At 47.0% G+C, this 21,053-nt stretch overlaps 11 protein-coding genes across 12 annotated transcripts; 7 read left to right on the top strand and 4 right to left on the bottom strand.

Annotated features, from left to right (window-relative positions):
* Nucleotides 1-158: 158 nt before the first annotated feature.
* On the top strand, nt 159-2,304 carry E1B28_004707 (uncharacterized protein; the record flags this gene model as incomplete). Its single annotated transcript, XM_043149222.1, has 6 exons — nt 159-372; nt 423-595; nt 642-1,115; nt 1,168-1,657; nt 1,708-2,226; nt 2,276-2,304. 6 exons carry the CDS (start codon nt 159-161, stop codon nt 2,302-2,304), a joined length of 1,899 nt encoding a protein of 632 aa, XP_043013826.1.
* A 279-nt stretch (nt 2,305-2,583) lies between these two features.
* Nucleotides 2,584-3,962, top strand: PRPS2_1 (Ribose-phosphate pyrophosphokinase 2; the record flags this gene model as incomplete). The annotated part of the gene is made up of 7 exons (XM_043149223.1): nt 2,584-2,617; nt 2,670-2,709; nt 2,782-3,246; nt 3,303-3,423; nt 3,471-3,579; nt 3,630-3,688; nt 3,741-3,962. 7 exons carry the CDS (start codon nt 2,584-2,586, stop codon nt 3,960-3,962), a joined length of 1,050 nt encoding a protein of 349 aa, XP_043013827.1.
* Nucleotides 3,963-4,065: 103 nt separating this feature from the next.
* E1B28_004709 (uncharacterized protein) lies at nt 4,066-4,370 on the bottom strand (the record flags this gene model as incomplete). Its single annotated transcript, XM_043149224.1, has 2 exons — nt 4,066-4,206; nt 4,266-4,370. 2 exons carry the CDS (start codon nt 4,368-4,370, stop codon nt 4,066-4,068), a joined length of 246 nt encoding a protein of 81 aa, XP_043013828.1.
* Nucleotides 4,371-4,489: 119 nt separating this feature from the next.
* On the top strand, nt 4,490-6,059 carry E1B28_004710 (uncharacterized protein; the record flags this gene model as incomplete). The annotated part of the gene is made up of 7 exons (XM_043149225.1): nt 4,490-4,543; nt 4,597-4,798; nt 4,855-4,999; nt 5,051-5,269; nt 5,319-5,581; nt 5,636-5,785; nt 5,839-6,059. 7 exons carry the CDS (start codon nt 4,490-4,492, stop codon nt 6,057-6,059), a joined length of 1,254 nt encoding a protein of 417 aa, XP_043013829.1.
* A 1,020-nt stretch (nt 6,060-7,079) lies between these two features.
* Nucleotides 7,080-8,952, bottom strand: E1B28_004711 (uncharacterized protein). Of its 2 annotated transcripts, XM_043149227.1 has the most exons (6): nt 8,818-8,952; nt 8,681-8,769; nt 8,477-8,619; nt 8,160-8,427; nt 7,400-8,107; nt 7,080-7,348 (listed from the first exon to the last, which is right to left on the bottom strand). In XM_043149227.1, the coding sequence occupies exons 1-6, from the start codon at nt 8,926-8,928 to the stop codon at nt 7,345-7,347; spliced, it is 1,323 nt and encodes a 440-aa protein (XP_043013831.1). In that variant the 5' UTR covers nt 8,929-8,952; the 3' UTR covers nt 7,080-7,344. The 2 variants fall into 2 exon arrangements, with proteins under 2 accessions (XP_043013831.1, XP_043013830.1); XM_043149226.1 differs by having other exon boundaries at nt 7,080-8,107.
* A 3,234-nt stretch (nt 8,953-12,186) lies between these two features.
* Nucleotides 12,187-13,186, top strand: E1B28_004712 (uncharacterized protein; the record flags this gene model as incomplete). Its single annotated transcript, XM_043149228.1, has 5 exons — nt 12,187-12,320; nt 12,385-12,509; nt 12,566-12,838; nt 12,894-12,964; nt 13,019-13,186. The coding sequence occupies 5 exons, from the start codon at nt 12,187-12,189 to the stop codon at nt 13,184-13,186; spliced, it is 771 nt and encodes a 256-aa protein (XP_043013832.1).
* Nucleotides 13,187-13,249: 63 nt separating this feature from the next.
* E1B28_004713 (uncharacterized protein) lies at nt 13,250-15,109 on the bottom strand. The gene is made up of 6 exons (XM_043149229.1): nt 14,657-15,109; nt 14,499-14,601; nt 14,299-14,444; nt 13,704-14,236; nt 13,539-13,639; nt 13,250-13,485 (listed from the first exon to the last, which is right to left on the bottom strand). Exons 1-6 carry the CDS (start codon nt 14,818-14,820, stop codon nt 13,315-13,317), a joined length of 1,218 nt encoding a protein of 405 aa, XP_043013833.1. The 5' UTR covers nt 14,821-15,109; the 3' UTR covers nt 13,250-13,314.
* Nucleotides 15,110-15,163: 54 nt separating this feature from the next.
* Nucleotides 15,164-16,728, top strand: E1B28_004714 (uncharacterized protein; the record flags this gene model as incomplete). Its single annotated transcript, XM_043149230.1, has 5 exons — nt 15,164-15,470; nt 15,533-15,831; nt 15,883-16,055; nt 16,105-16,404; nt 16,469-16,728. The coding sequence occupies exons 1-5, from the start codon at nt 15,378-15,380 to the stop codon at nt 16,726-16,728; spliced, it is 1,125 nt and encodes a 374-aa protein (XP_043013834.1). The 5' UTR covers nt 15,164-15,377.
* Nucleotides 16,663-17,260, bottom strand: E1B28_004715 (uncharacterized protein). The gene is made up of 4 exons (XM_043149231.1): nt 17,099-17,260; nt 16,996-17,037; nt 16,819-16,937; nt 16,663-16,766 (listed from the first exon to the last, which is right to left on the bottom strand). The coding sequence occupies exons 1-3, from the start codon at nt 17,207-17,209 to the stop codon at nt 16,830-16,832; spliced, it is 261 nt and encodes an 86-aa protein (XP_043013835.1). The 5' UTR covers nt 17,210-17,260; the 3' UTR covers nt 16,663-16,766; nt 16,819-16,829.
* A 45-nt stretch (nt 17,261-17,305) lies between these two features.
* Nucleotides 17,306-19,234, top strand: E1B28_004716 (uncharacterized protein; the record flags this gene model as incomplete). Its single annotated transcript, XM_043149232.1, has 10 exons — nt 17,306-18,099; nt 18,149-18,261; nt 18,318-18,443; nt 18,493-18,595; nt 18,651-18,732; nt 18,793-18,813; nt 18,875-18,929; nt 18,991-19,017; nt 19,075-19,136; nt 19,193-19,234. The coding sequence occupies 10 exons, from the start codon at nt 17,306-17,308 to the stop codon at nt 19,232-19,234; spliced, it is 1,425 nt and encodes a 474-aa protein (XP_043013836.1).
* Nucleotides 19,235-19,324: 90 nt separating this feature from the next.
* On the top strand, nt 19,325-21,017 carry E1B28_004717 (uncharacterized protein; the record flags this gene model as incomplete). The annotated part of the gene is made up of 9 exons (XM_043149233.1): nt 19,325-19,813; nt 19,864-19,893; nt 19,951-19,968; nt 20,021-20,085; nt 20,153-20,374; nt 20,429-20,513; nt 20,564-20,794; nt 20,856-20,914; nt 20,972-21,017. 9 exons carry the CDS (start codon nt 19,325-19,327, stop codon nt 21,015-21,017), a joined length of 1,245 nt encoding a protein of 414 aa, XP_043013837.1.
* Between the last annotated feature and the right edge of the window lie 36 nt (nt 21,018-21,053).

Here is a 21,053-nt window from a genome sequence, read left to right on the forward strand (position 1 = left end):
TTCGAGATTGCTCCATTGGTTCTGGACATGTTTGCTGGTTCCTGTCAAAGTTCGGAAAAAGATTCAGCATCGTATGCAAATCTAATCTAATCTATGGAAGTATTACAAGCCGTAAGTAAAAGTAAAACACCATTGCCACGTGACGGTAAAATTCACTGATGGCTGCCACCTCGAACGGAGTTGATTCACATCCCACGGAAAGCAAGACATGCACACCAAAAGCCTCCTTTTCCTTGGAAAATATCTTGGGAAATGACCATGAATCCATAGAGCATCCGGGAGCCGTTAATGGGAGTGGCAGTGTTGCGAGCGGATGGGACGAAGAGCAGACCAAAAGGCCTATATCGGACGGTTACTGTGTTGAATGCGAAGGTAAGTATGTCCTCATTCAACGGGTGACCTCTTCGATGACAGATTTCTAGATCAGCCTGCTCAGATTCTCTGTGAACAATGTGCCGATTCCTTTTGTGAAGTTTGTTTCGCCGCTCAGCATCGGAAAGGATCCAGAAAGAGCCATAACACGAAATTACTACGCGATTTGAAAGACCCTTCACCGCAGAAAAAAGAACCGAATGAAGCCGACGCCGACGTTTCGGTAAGATGTCTCGTGCTAGCTTGTTTCCTAGTATTGACTTTGTTAGATGGAAATTGGGACTGACAATGACTCGGAGGGCGAAGACTGGGAACCAGTTATTCCCGGTAGGGCCCCTGCAGAATCACTTAACTCCCAGTCCGCTGTTTGCTCCAAGGTCGGCGAATGGTTTGTGGAGCGTTCCATGTATATTCCACTGCGCCTCACTCTCGGCGAGCGCAAGTACTTGCGGCTTCTGGAGGCAGCGCTCTCGGTGTCAGAGTACACAGACAAGATAGATACCCTGGGTTTTGCCCACTCAAAGCCTAAGCGCATTGTGCACCAAATTCGCGAGTTGTGTGCCATCATGTCGGGCTTGCTTTTGTCTGCGGATTACAAGCAGGGACAAGAGCTTTTTCAGGACAGGGATTTTCAGTCGAATGCAGAATTCTATCAATCGATTTTTGAGCTCGGCCGAAGACACAAGATCATGAATCCAGACAAAATGCGAACCACCTACGGTAAACTCATCTACCTACTTCAGGTATACTTATCACCTGCCTTCATTTCCGGTGGTTTAATCAATGTTTCACCAGGATAGCCAAATGCCTGAAGTCAAAGAACTTTTAAGTTTTACGTGCGTGAAACCCATCAAGACCGTGCACTCTGTCCTTCAAGAGCATAATGCTCTGGATTTGCTTCACGACGAACTTATCACAGTGGCCACCAAAGAGATTTATTCGGAAGGTCGCTCTCGCAGGGAGATACAGAAAGATATCAAAAGCAAGGAAAGGGCTATTGAAGTCTTGTCCGCGCGCTACGAACGCCGTGGTCTCAGCCAAGAGAGTCTTCGACAGTGTCTTTACAGCATAGGCGATAATCATGCATTCCTAAGGGTCAACAGAGACCCTTGTGAGCGTATGATAACTTATTTAAAAGAACATTTCCACCCTTCCCAAGCACCGGATAGCAAGAGCAGCCTGGCCATCCGGAGTGGCAAAGATGGTGCACGACTTTCCCATGATCACAGCAAACAGTACGCCTATGTTCTACAAAGTCTTTCCTTGTGGAGGGAGATCTTGCATGGTGCGTTTCTGTTTGTTGTTACCTTCCACTTTCTCCTCAAATGCCTCCAGATATGTTCCATCTTTGGTCGCTCACCGAGGAAGACCTATTATCGGAAACTATTTCATATCGCTTGAGAGATACTGGCCAAGGCCTCAATCGTGTCCAGGCTTCTCCTAAAACGTCTAGAATGATGTATAGCATATTGCACAGAGCCCAGAAAAGCGTTGGGACGTGGATTGGTTCCAGTGTCATCCATATGGGTGACCACAATGTCCCAAACGCACTCCTCTTCATAGATAAATACACCCAAATTTATCGTATCCTTCTTCCGGTCTGTAACACACTCTCACAAATACCTTCCCTCGCAAAGCGGCCCGCTCTCCGATCCTACATTGACGATGAGTTTGGCTCGCCTGAAAAACTCACTCGGGAGATTCTGGTGGATTTCTTCAGACACGGTTTCGACGGGTCGGGAGCAGACAACTTCTTTGATGCTGGGAGTTGTATCGACGGTCGTCTGACTAGTGTTTGGAACTGGTGTTCAAACTTGGAGAAGAAGAGATACTTCCCAATCTTCTTACTCACAGGTGCGTTTACCCTTCCTCATAAATAGCTCAGGCCTTGACACATAACTAGGTTTTGTTGGATTTGATGGAGAATGGTAGGATCTCCGGTTAGATGTGTGCAGGTTTAGACGATATTAGACCGCATCCGTTCTAGAACTTAGAATACAAGTCGCGTTAATGGCGATCTTTAAATGAACTGGGTGGTATCTGGGACTGGGCAATGACTAAGCGAGACATCATATATGTTTAAGCGCTCCTTTCGTCTCATCTCATCTCAACGCACAACACCATCTCCTCCTATCGACCTTCATGAGTTCCATGAATTAACTCCCTCCGCACACCATTGACTACTGGACGAGCGTTTATATATCTATAATCATGCTTCATAGCAACGGTATCAGGATCTTGACCGGTAAGCTTTACCATTTCCCTGTGTGTTTCTTGATCCGTTATCTTTCCTGTAGGCAACAGTCACCCAGAACTCGCTCAAGCCGTCGCTGAGCGGTGAGCCGCTTCTGCTCCATGGCCTCAGCTATGAGTAGTGAAACGGACTCGTAATTCATTAACCTACCATAGGCTGGCAGTTCCACTCGTTCCCTGCACCGTCAGAAAATTCTCCAATGGTGAAATTGATGCCAAAATATCTCAATCCGTCAGAGATGAAGATGTGTTCATAATCCAGTCGGGTTCTTGTGATGTCAATGACAATCTCATGGAGCTTCTCATCCTTATTTCGGCGTGCAAAGGGTCGTCCGCAAGGCGTATCACGGCCGTCATTCCGTGTTTTCCCTATGCCCGTATGGACAAGAAAGACAAATCGAGGGCACCTATAACAGCCAAACTAGTCGCTAATATGCTTGTTGCAGCTGGTTGTGACCATGTACTCACCATGGACCTTCATGCCAGTCAGATACAGGGTTTTTTTGACATTCCCGTCGACAACCTGTGTTCGGAACCTTTGATGATTTCCTACATCCAAGAGCGGATCCCGCTATGGAGGGAAAGTATCGTCGTTAGCCCTGATGCAGGAGGGGCAAAACGGTAAGTTTTGCTTTGACTGACGTTGTCACACCTAAATATACATTCGACGTGGAAAGAACTACAGCTCTCGCTGATCGTCTGGGCGTGGAGTTCGCTCTGATTCATAAGGATCGTGACAGGAAATCCGTCAATGCGCCCGAGAGGATGGAGATTCTCGTTGGAGGCGTCCAGGATAAAGTGTGGTCGCTCTATGCCATGGTATACCCGTCGCTAACTTCATACAGGTTGCTATCCTCTTGGACGACATGATCGACACTGGGGAAACCCTTATCCTGGCTGCAAAAACTTTACATGAAAAAGGAGCGCGTTCGGTGCATGCCTTCGTTTCTCATGGTATTTACTCTTTTTCACCTTGTCGAAATCGACAGTCACTTTCTTGGAAGGACTTCTTACGGAGGCTAATCTAAGTCTCATCGACGAACTTCCGATTGAGGAACTAGTGGTACGACTTCGTCGTACATTCTCACGAACGCGTTTTGAAAAGTTCTCCGCAGGTTACCAACACCATCCCGCAAAATAAGAATATGGAACATTGCAAGAAGCTCGCTGTGATCGATATCAGCCCCATCTTGGCGGAGAGCATACGCCGTACTCACAACGGCGAGAGTTTCAACAAGCATTTCAGGGAATGGGAGGAAAATGATGGGGGCATGCTCGTGAAGCATAACTATGCTAACAAACACTGGACGATTCCTAACGGTTTTAGCTCCAGCTAAAATGCTGCATGATGTAGGAGTAAAAAAGGTTTACTACAAGTAGCATCTGTATGAGATTATACTCGGGTGGTGTGAAATAGTATCCACTCGGACAGAGTCTTCACTATGCTGTCGGAGGCTTGTCTACCGTCTGAACTCGCTCGTATATTTCGCGCTTCCTCCTGGATTCGTCGAACTCGGCTTGTCTTTGTTGCATCTTTTCTCGACGTCGCTCATCATCTCGAAGAACGCCTTGGTACATCGTCTGCAACAGTAAGCAAAAGACATCAATGATCAGACATGAAACCACTGCCGGTCAAATACCTCTCTTTCCTGCTCTTGCTGGTAGTGAACAGCCCATATTGTGAAAGCTGAGAACAAGATGGCGGCTGCAAGTGTACGTCTCGCTCTTGGGATTGGATTCTGCATTCAATTAGAACACCATGCAGGAAATTTAAGGTGATTTATGACTCTGAGGTGCGACTGAACTTTTTCGTTTGTCGTTGTTTCGCAAGAGCCTTAAAATTTCCACTTCTCGACTTACGGTCATGGTGGTATCAGACTCGGTTTCAGTATTTGCAGAGGGGACATATGAAGAACAGGTGTGATAACATTGTCTGTTTTGTTGAAGGATAGTAAGTTTAAATCCTTTTAGATTCAGGAGCTAGTCAATTACATTGTTAGAAGTCAACCAGAGGAAGAGCGTGCAGCCTCTATTCTTCCCTTTCAAAAAGCTCTCAAAACAGATGAAAGCCAAAAACCGATAGATCAGGATGACAAAAGAAGAAAGAAGATTCTTTCGATGGTATTGACTGAGCTGGCTGCGCTGAAAGGGTTTGGCGATGGCACAGACAAAGGTATTTCTTTGTACATTTTTTTGCGACGGAATCACACCTCAGATAATATTTTGTAGAGATCGAGGGATTCTTCAACCTCATATACTCTCACCTCCTTACCCTATACCCCGAGAATTCGACAGAATCGAAGCAACACCTCGAGACAATACTGAAAGCAGTCTCTTCCGCCCCCTCTGAACAGAACTTCGTCAAATACCGTGTGTAAGAACTCATTCGACTTCACATCGCGCAATATCTAACTTTTTATGGAAGCTTGTCTAACCTTTTCAACGCGCTTCCCAGAACCTCACCTCTCCGGTTATCAGTATATCAAACTCTATTGGATATCGCAACGTCCAACGACGAGCTTGACTTTTTGCAACTTTCACGAGCGGACGTGGAATACTGGCTAGAAGAATGCGAGGTCGCTCAAGAAGAGAAGAGTGGGTTCTTGAAAAGTATTGCCGATGCATACGCCAAGTTCGATCAGGTGTATGTATGTTCAAAGCCTTGTGAGAAAGCTCAACTCATTGGTCGACAGCACGATATCATACACGTACTCGCTTTCGTATCTTCAATCCCTTCCTTCCTCATCCGCCGAGGGGCGAAAAGCAGCTATCAATGTCATTACTACCGCATTGAGGCTTCCTAGTGTTCTCGATTTCGATGCATTGTTCAGACTCGACGCAGTTGTGGCGTGTAAAGATGATGAACTCTTTTCCCTGTTGCGAGTGTTCTTGAGTGGCGGATTGACTGAGTTCGAGGCATGGGAAGCCTCGCATCCTCAGGTATTGGCGAAACACAGTACGTGTTATCGACCAGTCACGTCTGGATATTTTGCTCACCACTTTTGGAAAGACCTTGAACGCGCACAACTCGAACATAAAATCAAACTGCTCACCCTTGCCTCTTTAGGATTCAAAAACGTGGGTCAAGATCTTCCCTACTCAAAAATCGCCGAGGCTATTCAAGTGGATATTTCAGAAATCGAAAAGTGGGTGATTGACGGTAAGCAAAACAAAAGCCTTCTGTCGTCGTGCTCGCCTTGAAACGGAAACCAGTCATTCGCGCAGGGCTTTTATGGGGGAAGCTCTCCCAAACAAAACAGACGTTACAAATCATACGTTCCACCGCTCGAACTTTCGAGCGGGACCAGTGGGAAGCACTGGAAAAACGGTTGCTTGCATGGAAATCTGGTTTGAATAACGTCTTGGAAGTTGTGGCCGATGCGCGGCGTCAGGGTGTCCATGCATCCGCACAAAGCGCGGCTGTTACAGTATAATGCGTTTGAAAATGCATGTACTGTCATCGACCCTGAAGTCGGAAAAACGGGGAAGTCGGAAAAGTGTAATATAGTGAGTGCTAGGCTAGGTTTTTGAGCAGATACACTATCAAAAAAGAAGGAGCGGGGTCTTATATGCACGCCTGACAATTTTCATGACGGGGGATGGGTTCCTCACTGAGTTGTGGCAGTAGCACAATGAGGGGTCAGTTTTCCGACCAAAAATCGAAGCGTGAGAATATTTCCTAATCAGGAAATCGGCCACTGCAGCACAAGTACTCATCAACCTCTTGCCGTTCTTGGTATGTTACGACCACAACATACTTCTCCATCTCACAGACACCCAGGACTACACCTATAACCATCTTACAAGTCCGTGGAGTCAGGTTTATATAATACACTCAGTTTTTTTCCTGTCATTCTGACCCTAGATTGTAGTGACTACTTCAGGTTCAGCTGGACATGCCATGGGCAGGGCTCTCAGCACAGTTATATATACCTATCAGGCTACCAGAAACTATTATCCTTGGATTTTTATGATTTTTTTTGAGTCTACACAGCCCATACCTGCAAATATCCTAGATTTTTGTGTTTTACACCCAAAAATTGTTTCTAGAGGGGAGGAAACATTCCTGTCAGATCTCAGATGATCTTCATTTGCTCCCCTTAGGACCCAACAATGAATTGTAATAGATTTCGGTGCCACCAGTCCACTCTGAATGTACCCAAATGAGGAAAAACTACCAAATTAAGGTCGTCCTCCCACAAGGACAGCCTCTATCAATGCAGCTTGCAACAAGAGCATTTAAAATGAATTTATAGGTCCCAGGTGCTCAAACAAAACTCTTATATACGAGATATTGACGATTCTTGGATGATTCATCAATGTGTATGATCGTGTCACATGTAATCACGTTGCCGGCCCGCGATTTCCGACTTCGCCGTGGGGCCACGTTTTCGACACCCCCTCATTAAAAAATTTATATCTCAACAGCATCACACCCTACCCACACGAAAATTGGCAGGCATATACCTCAAAAGGTATTCTATGCAACTGCATTGTATTTACAGTTTCTGGTATGTATTTTCTTAATTATATAAATATTTCTCCTTAGATTGCCGACTTCGGGGGCGATGACAGTATGAGTACCAGACGGGAATGTAGATGCGTGTATATGTAGCATCCTGAAAGCCGACACTGAATTACGATGAGTAGACGTAAGGTACCGTACTGAGCATTTATTTCAGTACCGCCATAAAGGCTGAGAGCTGAACATGGAGTAGGCTATCTATACAAAAGCTGGAGCGGAATGAAAACAGCACGAAAATCTTGAACCTACGACACAGCAACCGTGGATGTGCCCCAAGCATTGTGCAAATTTGCGTTCGTCTGACCCAGTCGACGTCCAGTCCATTCCTCCTCCCCTACTCGACCAGCCCAATCATCCGAATCTTCCCACGAATCGGCCCATTCGTTGTCGGCCGCTTGAGGAGCTGCTGCTAGCTCTGGTATCCCGGTGGAGGTACTTAGCGGACTTCGATGAGGGGTACCGACTGCGACGTGAGGGGAATTGATGGCGGGCTGATATTGGGGCTGGAGATTCAATGGACTCGGTGGTCTCTTCTTTTTCTTGTTCAACTTCGTCGCTTCCCGTACAGAAGCGCCCATAGAAGAGTTAGAAGAGAAGGAACCGGCACTATTACTCAAGCTGGGAGGATATGAATGAAATTCTAAGGAATTTCCTCGGGTGTTAGAACAAGGATCCTTCGACTCGTCTCCCTCGGATGTTGGGATTCGAGAGTGAGCTTTGGGCTCGCTTGAACGGGAGATGGGTGGATTTTCGATATCATGTGGCCTGCGCTGAGTGACATGATCATCTTCGTCTTCGTCGTCCGAGGGCATACCGAACAATGGCTCTCTGTCCGCATGATCTTGTGCGGTTGGCGAATCACCTGCCAAAGCAACGGGTGCATCCGAAGCTTTGACTATGGAATCTATGATCCAGAACTGAAGAATGTTCATGATGATGGGGAAAATACCCATTGTGCTTTTTATCTGGGTGTAAGTAGAAAAAGAGACGGCAGGGGCCAGAAACTCACAATATCACTTGCAAATCATCCCCTTCCTCAGTCCACGTCCAACTCAATAACCATTCACCGATCTTGTACAGGCCGGGGAAGAGCGCGAGAAGACCAATGACTGCAAACTTCATGGTGGTCAATGAAAAGACGTAGACAGCAGCTTGGCGTGCCCAGAACATAATTGAGGGAGGTTTTCCATATACACCGGATTGAAAACCTTGTAAATGCAGCTTTTCGGTGATTATGTGCGTTAAACCATGATGAATCCCATAAAGAATCAAGACCCCTGCAAACCATGTTACCGAAGAGGTCTAAACTAAGAAATAACCACTTACCAAGTGTAGTGTCAATAAGAATGTTGAGGAAATACGATACACAGGCATTCGAAGAGCCGTAATGGGAAATAATACCAGATATGAGGACGTTCACTCCGTGAACAAACATCTGTCCCACAATCTGTTTCGAGACATCGAAGATCCTATTAGTTCGTTGTCAACCATCATACAACGGCAGACAGTGGCTGGTGATGGTCGACACACCATATCTTCCAAGGACGCTTGTGTACTTCTCTATGCCGTTTGTAGATGAGAGAGAGAATCACCAAGATTCCCATGAGTCCTTGAACCGCCTGCGAATTCCGTGAGTATGATTCGGCGATGAGAAACAGAAAGTGTACCAGAGCAGTTGGTCCGAGTAGCTGGCATGAGCGGTTGTCCACTTCGAGTAGAGAGGGATCTTTTTTGTCATTCCATAACACCTCCGAACCGGGTTTTCCAGTTTCAGCCATGATAGTTGAGAGAAGGCAAACAAAGTAAGTCTTTCTCACGAGTCGAGGGCGATGTATTTACGTATCAGCGTATGCTGCGCATACGACAACGGATACGACAACAGGACTCAGAAGTATCTGGAATACTCTCAACGTGCAACTCTTCCCTAGACCACCATCATGAGTTTCTTTGGCAGAGGCGGTCAGTCAGGAACTCCTCCTCCTCCAGGTGCTTACAGTCGTGTACCCGATAATTCGAACTACTCCTTACCTTCTGGACCTCGAGCTGGAATGCGACCACCTCCCTCGCAGTCGATGCAGTACAATACACCACCCGCTGGCTACAATGACCCGTCGAACCAACTCTTCGAAAAACGAGGATACGATCGACGGGCACCATCATCAACGTCTCGCGGAGCAGCGCCAGGGGGAGGCGGAAGGTGTGTCCGGTTTAACTCCCTCTGCTTGTTTTTTTCGCGATATTGATGTTTACCATTCCGACAGTTTTGGTGTTGTCAGCTCTCCAAGTGACCTATTTGCTCTCTCAAATTGCCTTGCCGTCAATCCATCCGATTTCCAAAGTGGTCAACATGTGTTGCTCAACGGACAGTTTGCATTGACCGTAAAGTGAGTAACGCAACTCGTTCATGGTCTTTTCTTATATTTAAAATTGCTTAGGATAGACGAGACGGGTAAAGTGGCACCCGGAACTGTTGGTGCATCCTCCATGCAACGATCTTGGATCGGTCTCTCAGTACAAGGCGATACCGTCACCGTTGAGCCCATTGCCTCCCCACCTTACCTCCAATCTATCGATATCGAAATCGGCTTTGTTCGTCGCGGTCATGAAATCGCTGAACAATTCTCTGCGGATGACTTGACAAAACACTTCGTAAAATTGTTTGATGGCATCATGATGTCAGCGGGAGAAACAATTGTTTTCGAATATCACGGACAGAACCTCAAAGGGCTCATCAAAGGTGCTTCAACTTTAGAATTAGCGGACGAGCAGCGGAGAGGAGGGCAGATTCACCAGTCTGGGTTGAAAGATGCAGGTGTTGTAATGGGCAAGACGGATGTAGCGCTTATGAAGGCTCCCGATAGCGCTATAAAGCTGAAATCTAGTGCTAAAAAGTGAGCTCTACTCTGGCCAAGTCCCGATCGACGATCTCATGTTCGAGGGAAAGGGCACCCCCAAATGCAATCATTGCGCCGAACTTCAAGTTTGAGGACATGGGAATCGGTGGTCTTGACAATGAATTTAACGAAATTTTCCGCCGAGCGTTTGCATCTCGAGTGTTTCCTCCTGGACTCGTCGACAAACTTGGCATACAACACGTCAAAGGTAAAGAATTTCAACAAGGAATACACTTTTCACTGAATGTTATACGTGCTTTAGGTTTACTTTTGCATGGTCCTCCAGGTACTGGAAAGACACTCATTGCACGTCAAATCGGGAAAATGCTGAATGCTCGAGAGCCGAAAGTCGTCAACGGTCCTGAAATCCTCAACAAGTATGTCGGTGCTTCAGAGGAGAACATCCGGAAGTTGTTCGTTGACGCCGAGAAGGAGGTACTATGTGTTTTGCGTATACATGAGTTCTCGAGTCTGACACGCCTTTTGATCAGTATAAAGAGAAGGGCGACGAGAGTGGACTTCACATCATCATTTTTGATGAATTGGACGCCATTTTCAAACAACGTGGATCATCGAATAATGGTACAGGTGTCGGTGACACTGTAGTCAATCAAATCCTTTCCAAGGTATCGTTCACCGATATTCCTTATTACTGCTTGGCTTATGGTTCGGATAGATGGATGGTGTGGACCAGCTGAATAACATACTGATCATCGGTATGACCAACCGCAAAGACATGATTGATGAAGCTCTTTTGCGACCTGGACGTCTCGAGGTGCACATGGAAATATCTCTACCTGACGAAAAAGGACGCTGGCAGATTTTCAACATTCACACCGCAAAAATGCGCACCAATCGAGTAATTGACGAAGATGTAGACCTATATGAGCTTGCTGCTCTTACAAAGAACTTCTCAGGAGCTGAGATCGGAGGTTTGATCAAGAGTGCTACCAGTTTTGCATTTAATAGACACGTCAAGGTTGGGGTGAGGATCTTTACGAAAGTAAATTGACTGAACTTTGAACAGGTCGGAACGTTTGCGGGTATATCAGACGATATCGAGGACCTGAGAGTGAAACGTCAAGATTTCATGAATGCACTTGAAGAAGTGCACCCTGCGTTTGGTGTATCAGAGGAAGAATTACAACAGGTCATACAAAACGGAATCATACATTTCGACGACAGGATTGATGTACGTCTTTCCGTGTTCCCTTGATAGATTAAGATTTTCATTCCTTCTGTCCCTATTCTCTCAGGAAATATTACGATCCGGTCAGCTCCTAGTCGAACAAGTGAGATCGTCTACACGAACACCATTGGTCAGCGTCATTCTCCATGGCCCCCCTGGGTCTGGCAAGACGGCGCTAGCAGCATCCATCGCCCAAGCGTCGCAGTACCCATTCATCAAGTTGATCTCTCCCGACAGCATGGTCGGGTTCTCGGAATCTCAAAAGGTTTCTGCAATCAACAAAGTATTCGCCGACAGCTACAAGAGCCCGTTGAGTGTCGTCGTCGTAGACAATCTAGAGCGGTTACTTGGTAAAGTTCCCTTTCTGTATGGGATTGACGTATAGCATTCAGCCTCTATCCGCAGAATGGACCCCAATCGGACCTCGTTTCTCCAACGGCGTACTACAAGCGTTACTCGTGCTATTTGCACGGAGACCGCCGAAAGGACGACGATTACTTGTGGTTGCGACCTCGTCCCTCCGCCCAGTCTTGACAGAGATTGGGTTTACGGAGTTTGACTCGGAGCTACGAGTACCACCGATCTCCGACTTGAGGTCTTTGGAATACATTTTGAAGGAGGTGGACCTTTTCCGGTCAAGGGAAGAAAGGAAACAAGCCATTCGCATGTTGGAGGACGCTGGATTCGCATCCTCTACTAGAGAAGAGACGAGCTCCAAATTACATATCGGAGTGAAGAAGTTGTTGAGCGTCATAGAAATGGCCAGGCAAGAGCCTGATAATATTGCTCAGAGACTAGCGAGTGCTCTGATGGGTTTAGGAATGTAATGTACAACGCGATGTAATAACTAGCCTTGTTCATCAAAAGCGGCTCGTGGATCTCGGTCACTGGTGGCTAATCTCCACTCGCACCTTTGACCACAACCATCACCTACACAGTCCTTATCACCTGAGATGTCCCCAACAGACGATATGAACACTTCTCCTACTCCTCCCCCATTACCGCGTTCAGCTTCCAACCCAAAGCCTAGTAAAGGTATTCTGAAGAATGCCCCTGCACCCCCCGGTTCCGGTGCTCAGGCTCAACAGTCAGTGCCCACCGATCGATTATGTCCTGGTTGCGCGTTAACCCTAGCAATCGTCTTCCATCAGTAGTTTACAATGGGATGAGGAAAATATTGCCCTTACAGAGATACAGAAGGACAGCTTAATGAAGATCACAGAGCCTAAGACTCCATATGTCCGCTATAATCCTGAGACAGATGAGGTCGAAGGAGGTGAGTAGAAGTTGTCGACCTTTCAAATGTGTCGTAAATGAACTCTTTCACCATAGATATACCTGTATTGGACCTCAATGGCCGTTTCATTTCTCCTCCATCCCCAACCTCGCCCACCAACGCCGATTCCTCGAGTCCCTCTTCACGCCGAACATCCGTTTCGAGCACGGGAAGACCTCCTACCTCTGTATCTGGTCGTTCCAGCAGTAGTGGACAGTCAAGCAGAAGCACTAGCTTTAATCTTCCAGACGAGGCTAGGAAGTCTATTCAAGCTGAACGTGGCGAGCAGGAAGAAGAAATCGAGGCCGATGAGGAAATGGACGAAGAAAGTGAGTTTTCATTTCATTTCATGTATTCCTCTACAAGTCTCCGACCTACCTACAGCTGCAGCAAAACACGCAGCTTTCGTGCGTGCTCGTGGCCGCCATTATTCAAACGAGGCAGAAGCTATGAAGGTATCAACACTCATTTCTAACCCCCGATCGATCTGATTATGTTTTTGTACTTAGCGAGCGGCCAGATTAATGGCAGAGGAAGACGAGGTGGATGTCGAGGGCCTTCCAGAACTTCCAAACCGCAGCCACAACCGATCTGATGCCATGAACGAAGATGATGATGATGACGATTCTTTAGAGAAAGCGACAGGCAAAGTTAGCATAAACGGCGCAAATCACTGAGCGATTCTTCTTGAATGTACTATATTTCGATTTATACCTACATCTCATCTCTTTTAGGATTCTGTGCTCGTTCTTAGTATTGTACAACTATTGTAGACCTTGTAAACGGGTTGAATTGAAGAATCGAATTAAAAGCTACTCCTTATAGAGTCGAGCAGGATGTTGTTCGAATCACCTCCAGCTTCCCACGTGGAGAATCCGGCCAATCCATTGGCACGTATAAATTCACCTTTAGCGGCGAATGAGCGTGCGTCATCGAAGGATACCATGATCTGTGTGGTGAGATTATACGCATAGGGCTTCTCTGGTTGTTAATACGATGATGATACGAAGAGCGTTGCCAGGACCTCACCGTTTGGCTGCAGGTATCGAATCTATATGGAATACCAGGGCTCGGATTTCCAGATTGGTTCAAGTAACCTTTCTCGATTAAACCCCAGAAGTTAACAACACCTAGATGTGAGTGTGTCTGAGGAGTGACGATTTATAACGGACAAGATAGCCAACAAGTCCTCACCTCCTGCATTCTGTTGCACTCCACACTCATCAACGCCAGGGGGATCGTCCCAGCTATCTCCAGTAGGAGGACTGGAAGCGTCAAAAGAGGGATACGGAGCGAGAGTTTTACCATCGCTCTCAAACGCATCGTCAGGATGTACCGTGAAGGAATGTCCATATGCAGCAACGCCCAGCACAATCTTACTTGCAGGGAACCCGGCAGCGGTCCATGCTTTGACTGCAGAAACTGCAGAGCCGGCTTGCTTGTCCGACGATACACAAGTGTCGTCGAGAGGCGCGTTTGGACCCACTTGAGAACTCCATGGTCCCCAGACGTCGTAATTCATGATGGCGATATAGCTGAGGACCTCAGCAAAAGCTGATAGCGGTTGCTGAGTGATTTCATACGGACGAGTGGACGTTGCAGCTGATAAAATGAGTTTCGAGCCTACAGGATCTTGACGGAGTTCTTGAAGGAAGAGTAGGAAGTTATTGGTGTCTTCTTGGTTGACTGTATTGCAGCCAATGCCCTGAGCTCCCGGATATTCCCAGCTAAGGAGCAAAGAGTCAGTGATTCTCGAACGTGGCGGGGACCGAATGGACGGAAGGCTTACTCGAAATCCAAGCCATCCAAATCAAACGTCGTTACGAGATCCGTCACTGTTTTGACAAAAATGGTTCTATTCTCAGAGGAGCCGACTGCAGTTGAAAACCATCGTGAGCCAGTCCAGCCTCCAATCGAGACAGAAGCTTTGACGCTCTGAAGTGCCTCGGATTCTCAGATAGGTTTGCAAGTCAGATATGTTGAACTTACGTTTTGATGAGCCGTGGAAACAAAGCTTTTCAAAAGATCGGCACCTGGTCCAGTATCTCCGTTGACGGTGAGGCTTAGAGTATGGGTGTCGGGCGTGGTTTCTCTGATTCCAGCATGGATTGAAGAATGAATTTGAAAAGTAATGGCACAGCACTCACGCAAAAGCGTATGTTAATTGAGTGTATTTTGACCAGGGAACACTTTCCAGAGGGAACCCTCTGTTCGCATGCCAGCTCGCGTACCAAGCTGTGGCTATGCTGGCTCCGTACACATTGTGAAGGAGGTTTGAAAGTGCGAGAAGAGCAACCACTCGAGGAATCATAGTCGTGGGGAGATGATGAGGTGGAAGCTTTAGATTTGTAGCAAAAGATGTCCTCCGTGGCTAGTATTAGAAGGCCCAGCTGACAGCATCATGAGATCAGGAAACAATATCGGAGAAGCTTTGCATCTATTTCCTCCTTTGTGGTTTACAGAAAAAGAAGGGTGTCAAGTGGAGCGGAGTCGCATGGCGGGGAGTTGAAACGTTGAAAGCTTGAGCTTGACCGGTGGATCGGCGGGCCGAAAAACCTGTCGTTGGCCGCAGGCAACGGGCGGTTGTGGATGCCATTTTTGCACTCCGACTTTGAAGCCGAGAGCTTATGAAAACATTGATGATTGCCGTGGCACGCTATCAGCAGAGTTTTGATATGGCTGAGCGCTTTTTGCACTCCGACCTTGCCGAGTATGCAACACATGCAATTGTCAATACCTCTTCAAACCTAGGAATACGACAATCTTCCGGTAGTCTCGGTGCCGTTCGGGTCATGATAGCAAAGAAAAGCGATGTTTTCGTGAGTCAGCCGTGGGTTTGTCTAATAGTACGATCTCTCACACCAGGAAATGGGACCTACGCGGTTGTGGAATAACACCCCTCTCATTCATTCCAGCCATCTCTCCAAAATATCAGGGTCTGAGGTCTATCTCAAGCTTGAGGTAAGTCTTGACATCATACACGACCACACTCCATCTTACTGATGCTTTGGCGAATCGCGTAGAATCTCCAACCATCAAATTCGTTCAAAAGCCGTGGAATCGGTTACTTCATAGAAAAAGTGAAGAAAGATCACGGTCCTGATGTCCACTTGATCATAGCTTCTGGAGGTAACGCTGGATATGCGGCAGCATGTGCCGCCAGGACGTTGGGGGTGAAATGTACCGTGTATATTCCCCAAGGTGTAGCGCAAACGACCTTAGATCTCTTGGATGCACAAGATGCACAGGTAGTGGTGATTGGAAAACTTTATCTCGAAGCTTTGAACGCGGCCCAAGAGGCTGTTAGTAGCGACAGTAATGCGTAAGTGTTTGTTACTCGCGTCGCGCGACTTATCCTGTTGAAGATGCCAAGCGTTATGGTGCCCGCATATGACAACCCAGTAGTATGGGAAGGGCATTCTTCGATGATTGACGAGATATCGACTCAACTTGGAAAGAAGCCGGACGCTATCTTCTGCAGTGTGGGAGGTGGAGGGATGTTAGGAGGTGTGATCGTCGGGTGCAAGAGAGTAGGATGGGATGATGGTGAGCTACACAGCGAATCAATTAGCTCTCAGACTCACCTGGATCCAAGTGCCCATCATTGCCCTCGGAACCATCGGCTCCAACTGTTTCCATCACTCTATACTCATGAACTCCCATCCATCCAGCCAGTTCACATCTGAGTTGCCGCCCTTTGTCACCAAAGTGCACGACGATGTTCATGATCTAGAACTTGCTCACTTTCATGCCTTCTCCTCCAGGGCGTCAGGTTCGCTTGGTGCGTCACGACCTGCTGCTGAGGTTGTCAAAATGGCTCTCCAGAGGAAAGGTGGCATTCGTTGTGTCAGCGTGCAAGATGAACTGAGTATGCAAGCAGCTGTATGTTTCGCAGGTTAGTCGTGGAACCTCGTATAAAGGACTGAAAACTGACACATAAAAAAACACCAAAACTTTAGAGGATCACAAAATGCTCGTAGAACTAGCGTGTTCAACAACGCTCGTCCCTGCATATAAGCCTCAGTTATTGGATAGACTGGTTCCGCCTAAGCCTGATAGGACAATCGTTTTCATAGTGTGTGGCGGGTTTAAGGTGTCTTTGGTAGAGACGCACGAGAATAAAGCACTTGTCGATGGGCAAGTCGCGCACGATTCTGGAAGTGGTTGGAAAGTAGTGTTAGGAGATGGACACTCCTTGGAGTTAGATTACAATATATAATAGATGGTACCATGAGTAGGGTGGGTAGATTACAGAGTCTGAATGTACCTATTAATCAGTGCCGATCTCTGGGTCAATTGAAGGACTTACACAAGTGGTTCCTACTTTGCTCCAACTTCCTTTTCCTCTGCAGCCGCCTTCCTTGCTATTCTTTCTGCTTTAATGCGTGCGATCTCTTCGCGTAAAGACTTTTGATCTGCTGGTAATTCCTAGAAACAAAGTGGCAGTTTTGAGAACCGGTGCAACACCTTAAGGGACGTGACGGACACGTATAATTCTCTCTTCAGGAGGAAATAGTTGATCCCTGTACTAATTTCTAGACGTTATTAGTCGGAGAGCGACGGCGAGTTGACACAAAACTAGGACTCGCCGGAAGTACCGTCGTTCTATACCACTCTGGGTCACCAAATTTAACCAGAGCAAATATAGGCACGAAGAGATAAAGGGAGAATTTAAAGATCTCGAGATTTGGTCCACCCATTGCGGCTCGAGGGCGTTGAAGGAAGGCTGAAGAGAGTAATATAATAGCAAGATTATCTCACGCTTTGACCACATCTTATCAACCTCGACGCCCACTATGGTAGCGGGTTCAACTGGGCTTTTTTTGCTTCTCTTGCCATTTAATGTGCCCAATGGACCGTCACTCATCGAGCAGAACTCTTGTCTGAACGGGAACTTTTATGGAAATTATCGCGATGGAGAGGTCTTGCGCAGTGCCTCAATTGTGGACGCATCTTGCATCAATGGACTTGCTGGCCAAAGCGACTTACTCGTGATACCAGTTAATAATAGGATGGAGCAACTAGTATGGGTCGAACAAGAGGCTGTGGACGCGTCGTTGAAGGAGTCATCCCCTGAAACCGACGAATTTGGGCTCTTCATGAACCGCTTGGCATCATCTCCATACTCTCGCTCGCAACATCACCACCAGGGCATCTTGACCAGCATCAACCAGGATAGCATTGTGGTTCACAGGGGAAATAATGCAGCTTTACTCTCCATCAGTCGTGATATGGCTTTCACATTGGACACCGTTCTTCCTCGGTTCTGGAAATATACTTCTCTTCCCTCTTCCCCTGTCGACTACATCCCAGTCCCACCTTCTGCAATCGAGCCTGTCAAGCGTATACTCTCCAAGTTGGAGTTCGATCCTATCGTGGCTCGCCTCACGAATAGTTTATCCATCCCTCAAATGAGGAATGACGTTCGTTTCCTTACGGGTGAGGACGGCCAATCCGGGATAGTATCTCGACATTCCTTCGCCAAGGGATCCAGGACGGCCGCAAAATGGTTAAAGGAAAGGTTCGAAGAAACGGGTGCTACTTGCCATTTGAAGGATTTCCTACCTGGTTTCGCGCCAAACGTGATATGGTACGTCGTTTTTGAATATTTTTGGCATTCAGTACTGGATTCGTCCTAGTCGATATAAGGCGACGCTAAATACTGCCGAGACGGTATTGTTTAGCGCACATTACGATAGTCGTGGAAGCTTTGGAAGCACTCGTGCTCCTGGTGGTGATGACGATGGCTCAGGTTGGCTTTATGAATTATTCTCTCCAACTTCTCCTGGTGTTTAGCCCGTTTGAAAGGTATTACGGCATTACTTGGTATCGCTCGTGCAATCAAGAACAATGGAGTGAAGTTCCGCGCCAATCTAGAACTTGTCGCATTCGCTGGCGAGGAGCAAGGTCTCTTGGGCTCTAAGGCGTACGCAAGTAAGCTTTGTGAACCTTTATGAGTTTGAGGTCCCTCATACTCCTCCAGGAGAGCTGCGGGCCGGCAACGCGAATATAATCCTTATGGTTCAAGCAGATATGTTGGCGTATCATCACCCCGATGAACCAGCACAGTTGGGTCTTCCTAATTTGTGAGTAAATCTGTATCTTCTCTATCCTTCTGATTTCATGAAAATTTGTACCTAGGATCGGTACACTGGAAGTTGCGCAACTCGTCGCAAATATATCAGCTTTGTATAGCCCCGAGCTCACGGTCGGTCTGACACCGGTGAGTCCACAATTATTCCGTCATGCACTCCTTGGTTTTTGACCGAAATGATACAACAAGGTTTGTTGCAGTGACCATCAGGTGCGTTGCTTGTAGTGTTTCCCTTATTACTTTTCGTGTAACCAGAATACTCGTTTTTTAGTCGTTCCACGAACAGGGCTTTCCCTCCACACAGGTCTTCGAGCGAGCGGGTCCCAGTGAGTGACGATTTTACGTTTTTGTAGAGGGTTGCCATCCTGACCGCACACTTTACCCCAGTCATAGATCCCATGTATCACAACAGCAGTACGTAGCATTTCAGATACCTTGTTTTCATGGATGTTTCTCAACTATATTCCACAGGAGACCTAAGTGACCGGATTGGATACGACTTGCAACAGCTCAAGTCGATAGCCAAAGTCCAGGTAAGCTTTTTTCACATCCATAATATTCCATGCTAACCGACTGGAAACGGGGAAAGTTTGCTACCCTTCTTCATGCATCAGGTTTCGAATTACAATAATAGAATCCAGTAAGAATGGACTTATTTCCGAACGACCCAACGAACGCGTTTCTCTTGCACACTGTGCCACAAAAAGATATTGTATAAGGAATGAGGGAGAATACAGACGGTTTTCGCCTGAGAACTGCCGATGGTGCCAGTAACCAGTGTCATGTCGGGGCTTTCCGTCCGAACTTCGGCTCTGTATCACGTGGCTTCTCCGTCCCCTATCAAAAAAATTTCTCGATCGCTATACTTCTCCCTCTGCATCCTCACAGTCTAACATCCACCATCATTATGGATGGCACCGGGAAGGGTTTACTTTTGAAAGCAGATCCGATTGCAGCCTCTTTCCGAGAGGAAGTGCAATCAACTCTTGTTCAACGCGATCGACCTCCAAAACTCATAGGGATCCTTGCGACCTCTTCTGAACCCAGTCGAATGTACTCCGAGTTCACCAAGAAACAGTGTGAAGCTCTGGGATTTGAATACATCCTTAAGAAGACGGGGGCTGCCTTATCATCAGATCTTGCGGAAGGCGAAGGGGTCGAAGAGGCGATTGTAGAAGCAAATGAAGACGAGCGCGTTGACGGAGTCTTGGTATTTGGCTCTTTCTTCTCTTCTAGGTAACTCGACTCAAATTATCTCAGGTGTATTTCCCGATTTTTGGGGTTCAGCAGGTTTGCCGAAGTGATCCCTTGCCAGCTGCATCCGAATGTTGACTTCTCTACGCCAAGGATCACTATCTGCAACAGGTTCGCGCCCTCCTTTGACCCCTGTGACCGGTCTTACGATTCAATGCTCCAGGTGGTCTCACCGCTGAAAGATGTGGAGGGTCTACACTTCAAGTTCCATTACAACCTCTACCACAAGTGAGAAATTGGCGCCTACCTATCCGAATACCCTTTTTTAACGATTCCTATGGATATGGCACCTTAGTATCCGTTTTCTTCGCCCCCAGTTCTTGACGGTCACCACCCATTCAAACGACGCCGGTCTGACGGTCGCAGAGAATGACGAACCACCGGCAGGAATGGTGAAATCTATCATTCCGTGTACACCATTAGCCATCGTCAAGTGCCTTGAATATGTGGGAGTGTACAATAAAATCCTGCCTTATGGCGACCGCGCCTACGGTAAAACGGTCTGTGTCATCAACCGGTAAGTGTCTACACAGTTATTTCATTGAAACACGATAGGCTCAATATCACAAAGCTCGGAAGTCGTTGGCCGTCCCCTTGCAGCGCTGTTGGCTAATGATGGAGCGAGAGTATTTTCAGTTGACATAGATTCTATTCAGGTTCGATCTTCAAGGGATTTGCTTGTGCCCAAACTCACCTTTATGAACAGGAATACAACAAGAGGCCCTCAGCTGAGGTGTCATCTCAAAGGCAATACTACCCGAGGCATGTCGTGCGACCTAGTAATCTCTCTTTACAAGAGTGTATTGCTCTGTCAGACGTCGTCATTTCCGCCGTACCGAACGCAAATTACAAAGTGTATACGGCGTGGTTAAAAGACGGCTGTGTGTGTGTCAATGTCGCCGCAGAGAAGAATTTCGAGAGTAACGTAAGGGAGAAGGTAGTACTCTAATCGTGCCGTTTTTCGAAAGCCAACTAAAACACCACACCACCCGCAATAGGCTTCAATATACATCCCTGCAGTGGGCAAAGTGACCATTCTCATGTTACTTAGAAACCTGTGCTTTTGACCTTTCCTCTGCATTTGAAGCTTGATCTGATTAGCCTTTCTCTCTAGATTGAGGTTGCAACACTACAAGACTATATTGCAAACCACACCTTGACTTGACTTCAAAATCCATGCAGTCTCACAAAACCAG

This window comes from Marasmius oreades, chromosome 2 (genome assembly GCF_018924745.1).
Source record: "Marasmius oreades isolate 03SP1 chromosome 2, whole genome shotgun sequence".
Lineage (NCBI taxonomy): Eukaryota > Fungi > Basidiomycota > Agaricomycetes > Agaricales > Marasmiaceae > Marasmius > Marasmius oreades.